The sequence below is a fragment of the Nelumbo nucifera genome, chromosome 6 (genome assembly GCF_055504915.1).
Source record: "Nelumbo nucifera cultivar China Antique chromosome 6, China Antique-T2T, whole genome shotgun sequence".
NCBI classification, from domain to species: domain Eukaryota; kingdom Viridiplantae; phylum Streptophyta; class Magnoliopsida; order Proteales; family Nelumbonaceae; genus Nelumbo; species Nelumbo nucifera.
The window spans coordinates 55,296,739-55,304,001 of NC_142654.1; the positions used below are offsets into that span (position 1 = coordinate 55,296,739).

General features: G+C 38.4%; 1 protein-coding gene across 2 annotated transcripts; it reads left to right on the forward strand.

Moving 5' to 3' along the window:
* The first annotated feature begins 775 nt into the window (after window positions 1-775).
* Window positions 776-6,993, forward strand: LOC104602034 (uncharacterized). 2 transcript variants are annotated; one of them, XM_010265581.3, is made up of 4 exons: window positions 776-934; window positions 2,235-2,434; window positions 5,982-6,074; window positions 6,228-6,993. In XM_010265581.3, exons 2-4 carry the CDS (start codon window positions 2,328-2,330, stop codon window positions 6,760-6,762), a joined length of 735 nt encoding a protein of 244 aa, XP_010263883.1. In that variant the 5' UTR covers window positions 776-934; window positions 2,235-2,327; the 3' UTR covers window positions 6,763-6,993. The 2 variants fall into 2 exon arrangements, with proteins under 2 accessions (XP_010263883.1, XP_010263884.1); XM_010265582.3 differs by having other exon boundaries at window positions 793-951.
* Window positions 6,994-7,263: the final 270 nt, after the last annotated feature.

A 7,263-nucleotide genomic window follows, 5' to 3' on the forward strand; every position in this document is an offset into this window, starting at 1 on the left:
AAAAAGATTTGGTGCATCATACGTACACGTATCCACACCCGCACCTGCGCCCTCGACTCAACTCGGCTCGGCTTGGCACAGCATCCGCGTGTAAAAAACACTCCCAACCCCCCTCACATGCATGTAATATCTATAGTCCTCTACTCCTATGGGTCCTACCCATAGAGAGAGCAAGACTACAAATATACTCCACTTCCACTCATTTCCCAAGAAATGTGGGACAATGAGTCATTCAAGGGTGGGAAGAGGAAAGGACAAAAAATAAGAGAGGGAGGAGAGATATAAATTTGAATCTCCCTCCAACAAGAATTGATAGGTGATTTTCTCTATGCTTATGCTGCATTCCAAAGCATGAAGGCAAGGTTGTGCCTCTACGTAGCAGGAGATCTAGAGATGCTAGCTGGTACCAGAGGGAACAATGATATATTCTGTGAGAGCTAGTGCTAGTGTTAGAAGTTATAATAAGGGTAAATTAGGTATTTTTGGAAGTTAGTGATACACATTTGAATGATTTATGACAAGGTTCAAAATATCGATACTTTTATTTCCTGAAATCGGTTTACGGGGGCCGATTTAGGAATCCTCTACCCCCTTAACTAATTAGACCCCCGATACACCCACTATAGGGGCGTATTGGTGGGTTGAGGGAAGTATTAATCAATTGTCAAAAACAATAGAGATAGGCTTAATAAATTTTCAACAATAAGGATACATTTAGTCAATTAACTAAACCATAAGGGTAGTTAATAAATTTACCCTTAAAAATTTCCCCTTAAATTTTTCGTTCGAAAGCGGTTTAGAAAGCCCTAGCCTCTTGCTCGTCGCTCCTCCGTGGATCTATCATAACTGAAGAGAGGGCGAGAAAAACCATTCACCATTCTTTTCCCTGGATAGAGTTCCGAGGAAGGAAGCTACAGACGCCTAGGCTCCGGAGGTCCGTAATTCTTACCAGTAAAGATTCTCGATCTCCAGTTCATCATCCAAACTTCTAGTTTCTTATTAAATTTATCTTTAGTATGTAGATGAGTAGATCCCTGCCTATGTGTTTAGTTAATGCGGAAAGTGTAGATTAATTTGTTGGAAGGCTATGCAAGTAATCTCCTGATTACTTTGATCTCTTATTTAGGGTTTGTTATCTCCTTTTGTGGCAATTAGGGTTTCTGAGGAATTGTCAATGGATTGGGTTCTTATGCATGTTAAAGTTAAACACATTTTTTTTTTCTCTTCCTTCCTTCATTCTTTCGTTCTTTCTTTCTTCGCATAACTTAACTGTAATTTCTTTAATTCTCAATGCCCAGTGGGGTAACGATATTATGTTGTTCTTTTGTCCCTTGTACCTATTATTTCTCTCGATTTTATTTTTCAGATATTTTCATGTTTAATTCATAATCCGGTATCAATAATGACGTAGCCACTTTTTTTTCTCCTGTTTTTAATTAGGTTGGCTCCCCACCCCCTCCAAAAGAAAAAGAAGAAAAACTTGTTCAGAATTAATTTATTTTTCATATTTTGAATTGGGTAGTGGGCACACGAACTACATATTTATTTGCAATCATTTATTTATTTATCTCGATAATTAAACAGTAAAAATTGATAATATCTACGGCTCATGGAAGTCATGATTCTGGCAGTAGAATGAATAGACAAATCGGAGATGTCTAGCGGAATCTGATGTTCATCTAGAGTCTTTATATTTGTGGTAGATCACTGCCGGTGTAACTCGTAGCTTTTTTTGACACAAGTCCCCTCCTCTCATTCATTCCTAAGTATCTATATCCAATTTTAAAAATTTCTCATGGATTAACTCATGAATTCAATAAATCGGAAGGATCTGGGTCTTGAGGTGAAATTGAGAAAAGGGAGATCTATGGGAATGCTGAAGAGCTATATTCTCTACTGAACTTATTTTGTGCACTCACTGTATATTTATTTGTTTAAGTTTGGTAGTGTTTTTGGGCATTGATTATGTGCTGGAGTCATTTGAGTTTTTAATAGGGTGGTGTTCTAGTCGAAGAAACTGGTCATTTAAGTTTGCAAGGTTGGTGCACAATGGTGAGGCGGAGGCAGTGTTGTATGCTTATTGTTTATTAAAAATGGAGATAGTATGGTTTGCTTATTGGATAGGGATTTTATTATAGTGTTGGAATTTGGTATTTTCTTTTTGAAGAGAAAGATAGAGGGTTTGATGTGGACTGATGGAGGTGATTGTGGACATATGGTTGTAATGTGGACAGGGAGCAAACGGCAGCTGTGGTGGACTGTGTTGGTAGTGGTGGTGTTGGTTCTGCCAAACACTTGTGATTGGAAAATTAGGGAAATATTCGAAGATGAGCCAGCGCAGCAGGAGCAGGAGTCCGCGGGATCGCAGGATTCGTACAGAACGATTTTCCTACCGTGATGCGCCTTACAGGAGAGACTCACGTCGGGGGTTCAGGTTTCTGGTTTCTAATTACTTGTATTGTTTTCTTTGTCATTCCCCATGTGGAAAAGGGAAAAAAAAAAAGAGAAGGGAACAAAAGCTAATACATGTCTCATTCAATATGGATGCTTGCTGTTGTTCCCATTTTTGTTGAATGAGGCTTCAATTAGACTTTAATTTGTACTTCAGGATGCACCAATGCAAAGAATTCTGCTTGTTTTGGATTTTTTTTTGTGTGTGTGCATGCAGCCTTTCTGTTTAATGGTCTCATGTATCCCTTTGTAGTATATGACTTAATTGTTAAGACCTTTATACATGTTTAGACTTTATGTGCAGCTCTGTGGGTATTTATGTTATGTGGGTGATCCTTAAAATTAGTTACTTCTACCAAGCTCTCTTTTTGGTACTTATGTCATGGATTGCATTTTGTGAATAGTGAACCTATAGATAGATAGATAGATAGATAGATAGATAGATTTTTCCCCAAAAAAGCAATTTTGTTTAAATATCCTGTACAATACCATACCACAGAGTATTAGTATGTCAACGTGGTCACAATCAACAAGCATGAGTGCATTAATCTAACACCGTTACCATTTAGTTGACACCTACAATTTCCCTGTTCAATTCAAATATTTTTTTATTGTTTCTGTAGGTCAATTTCAAGCCTCTGTACATTTTTTTTTTTAATTATAAACTGTAACCACGATTGAAGAGATGTTATTAAAATGAATGAAACACCTTGACTGGGTTGACATTATTTGGCTGTTTTGGGTTTTGTTGGAACCTGCTATTTAGGACTCAGAAGAGTAATTGGATGAACAGACAAAATTCTGTTTTTTTTTTGGGGGGGGAGTTATCCATACCATTTTTTAACAGTAGAACAAAATTCTTGTGTGATAGCATGTGAAGATGGATGGACAGTTATTTGCTGTTTTGCTATGCCATCAAAAAAAAAAAAAAAATCCTACCGTCTAAGTTGTTGGCTGTTAGAAATTTTTCTTAAATCAAATGAACATTCTTTGTTGTTTGTTATTGAGAAAAAAAGATAAAAACAAGAAGAGATAAAGTAAAAGGCATCCCCTTTTAATTGCCAAGGTTTCAGAAAATATTGAAATGTTGACTCAGTTCTGAAATTTCACTCAATTTCTGGACATGTTTTTTGCCTTAAGCCTTGTCAAAACCTGCTCCACAATCAAAATTTAAATACTTGGGATGTATGATCTGTCTAGGTAAGAATCCAACCCTTGTATTATGTTAAAATAGGTAAGATATTTATGTGCTTTGATATTGTTAGAAATAAAGGTAAAATAGTAGATAAACGAAAGAGGGTGGAAAATTGTGTTTATTATTCTCCTTTATATTCATTTATTATGTTACATATAAAAAGAAAAAAGTGGGTTGACATGTACTAGAAAATGGGGAGCTAATGGAAGTGGAATGGGTAATTTGTGTCTTAACCAATCATTTGCAATAAGTGGTTGGAGGAAAAATAGGTTTGGCACATAAGGCTTCTGTACTAAGCACATTCTCCTTGAATATATGTTTTTTGTGAACTTGTATCAAGCATATTTCGTTAAATATTTACTTGTCTGGAGGTGCATTTTTCCATGTTGCCTTCCCTTTGTAAGCAAGAAGTTTCATCTTCAAGATTTTGCCAGTCTTGATAAGATTCTTTATGACTAGTCAAATCCATTGGGTTATGGTTCTAGTTAAAACCTTAAGATAGGGTTTTCTATATGATTCTAATTTAAGTTAGGAGAGAAACCACTACTTTTAAAGGTCTTCTATGTTCATGACTTCGCATACAGAAGCCATACCTAGGTGTACAGTTTAACTTTTTTCCCTTCATTTATACACTGAATCTCTTTTGTTTGGTGGCTTTCCAAAAGAAACTGTACAGCTTCTCAATGCACATGGGTTGATACTTTGTTTTGGCTATTCTAATACAATACTTTCTAAACTAGCATATATTATCATCAAATATCTGATCCAAATTCTTCATTATCTCTTTCTTTTTGTTTTAAAGATGCTGTTCATCTGCTCCCCCCCCCCCGGTTTTGTCATAGTCACATGAGTAGGAGCCAGAAGGTGTTGAGCATCTCCTTCATCGGTCACCCCCGCAAAAGGGGTAAGCTTGCTAATAAATTTTTCTTAAAGCAATGAGCATCACAGGATTAGGGACATAGTATGACCGTTGAAAATTATTTAGGAGTAGTTGTTTTGGGCAGGCATGGATGATTGTATGGATAATTCATGAATGACAAGGAAAAAAGGGGATGTTTTAAATTGTGGGGAGGGGAAGTTCGTTGATTGTAGTGGTGGGACTTGCTGGTCATTATAAGGGGGCTCCCAAATTGTTGGGAATGGTGTGTTAGAGATTTCCCAGCAGGCAGGGGAGAACAACAGAAGTAGAAAGGGGGGATCGAAGGTTTCATTGCCACATCCTGCTAAGCCACTTGGGAATCTCTCTCTCTTTGTGGTTTGGTTAGGGTCAGGGATTGGTGGTGTCTGCTTAGAGGTGTAATGTGGGCTGCCCACACTAGTGGGCCTTGATGAGCTGTGCTTGTGTGGCATGAATCCCCCAAAGAGGGAAGCCCAGCATGTGTCCGGACCACCTGGCACAGCCTGCCTGGTACAGTTTACAGCTCTATGTCTGCTTAAGGGTGCATGCCCTTTGTTGCAAGGTGGGGTGCTTCGGTATGTTGGGATTTGGATGTGGTGTGGTCTTTCCCATGCAGTTGGATCTTTGGAATGCTTATACCTGTCAAGACTCTTTTTGGGATGCTGGAATATGCTGCACTTGTGGTCTCTTGGTATTCCTTGTTTTATTGCAAAGAGGTTGGTGTACTAGGCTGGTTTTCCTTTTTATACCCTTCTCTTGATGGATTTATTTCATTCAGAGAGAGAGAGAGAGAATGAAGAAATCAAGAAAACATTTTCAAATCATGGTATCTTGTTACTGATCCTAAAAGAAAAAAAAAGGATCCTTGTTGCCTCTGGAAAGTAATTTAAGACATGCAAACAGAGATTCATCTACTCATAATGTTTCCCATGTTAGATTCTTTAAATTCAAACTGAAAGAACTTGTTCTCTGAAACAAACTCTAGTTCAGAGTTAGAAGTATATGGCTGACTAAAAAAGATGTGTATTGATTATAGTTTAAACTAGATTTGTTCTTAGGTTGATCATCCCTGCTCTTTATTCAAGCATTGAGATGCTGCTGATTAAAATAATCATGGGACTTGTGTCTGTATCATTGGAAAATATTGTTCTGTTTATATCAGGTCTTTTTTTCTACTGTGCTATATTGTCTGTAATTCTTTATACTTGAATTCTTGGTTGCCCATATGGCTCATAGATAATTGGTTTTCACTTTCTAAAAATTATGTTTTTAGATGGGGAATTTGAAACGAAGGCCCCCTAATAAACCTACGAATACCAGTAACAATGGGAACATAATTGATTTGCCATTCTTACAACATTTTGTTTTTTGTTTCTGAAGTTCTATAATTTTTTTCTTTCTGCAATTAATTCCATTCGGATTTTTTGCCCCCTCCAGCCAAGGCAATCTGTGCAAAAATTGCAAGAGGCCTGGTCATTATGCAAGAGAATGCCCTAATGCTGCAGTGTGTAACAATTGCGGTCTTCCTGGGTAATGAAATACAACTTTATCAACAAAGCAATTGTATTTACTTGCAAATACAAGAATGCAAGAAGATTCACTTTTTTTTGTGTTCTTCCTTGGATTTGTATTGCCCATTTTGATTGATGTTGTCTATATCTATGCATATAAATTCTTTACCAGGCACATCGCATCAGAATGCACAACCAAGTCTTTATGTTGGAACTGTCGAGAGCCTGGCCACGTGGCCAGCAACTGTCCAAACGAGGGTATCTGCCACACTTGTGGCAAAGCTGGCCATCGTGCCAAAGATTGTTCGGCTCCTGAGCTGCCACCTGGTGAGTTGAGGCTATGCAACAACTGCTATAAGCAAGGCCATATAGCTGCTGATTGCACAAACGACAAGGCATGCAATAACTGCAGGAAGACAGGCCACTTAGCTCGAGACTGCCAGAATGAACCTGTTTGCAACTTGTGCAATATCTCTGGGCATGTTGCTAGGCAATGCCCCAAGGCTGACATTCTTGGTGAGAGGGCTGCTGGGGGTCGAGGTGGTGGTTATCGAGATGTAATCTGCCGGAGCTGCCATCAGATGGGCCACATGAGCAGGGATTGTATGGGCCCGTTGATGATTTGCCACAACTGTGGTGGTCGAGGACATATGGCATTCGAGTGCCCATCTGGGAGGTTTTTGGACCGTGGTCCTCGAAGGTACTGATGGGATGGGGGAAACTTGCAGCGTGGGTCAATGGGAGACGATATAATCTTGTTGGCTCTATCTACCTTTGAGTCCTTTTGGTTGTTAATTTTGAAGTTCATAACATTGACGGTTTGGTGGATTTCGGCAAGCTTTTCCATTAAGTGAGATTTAGCATGTCTGCATCTTCGGCTTACTTGAAATTATAGTATGGATTTATACATTACATTTATGTTACTGTTAGTGAACTAATTTGCCCTGTGTCTCATGACTTCCTCCTCCCTTGACCTACCCACTTTTTGGAATCATTGATGTATTTTTGTTGGGCTGGTTGCCTTTTTTACTAACTTTGATCTGTATTTGAAATCCTCTACGGGCGTTGAGTCTTTGGGTCGAAGCAGGAGAATGAAGGAGCTTTTATTTGATCCTTTATTGTTGCAAGCGTCAACTGCTTAAACCTTAGTTTTTTTGTCAATTTAGTTGATACTGTGCCCGTATTGGGTTGATGCTAGGGGTACTGGT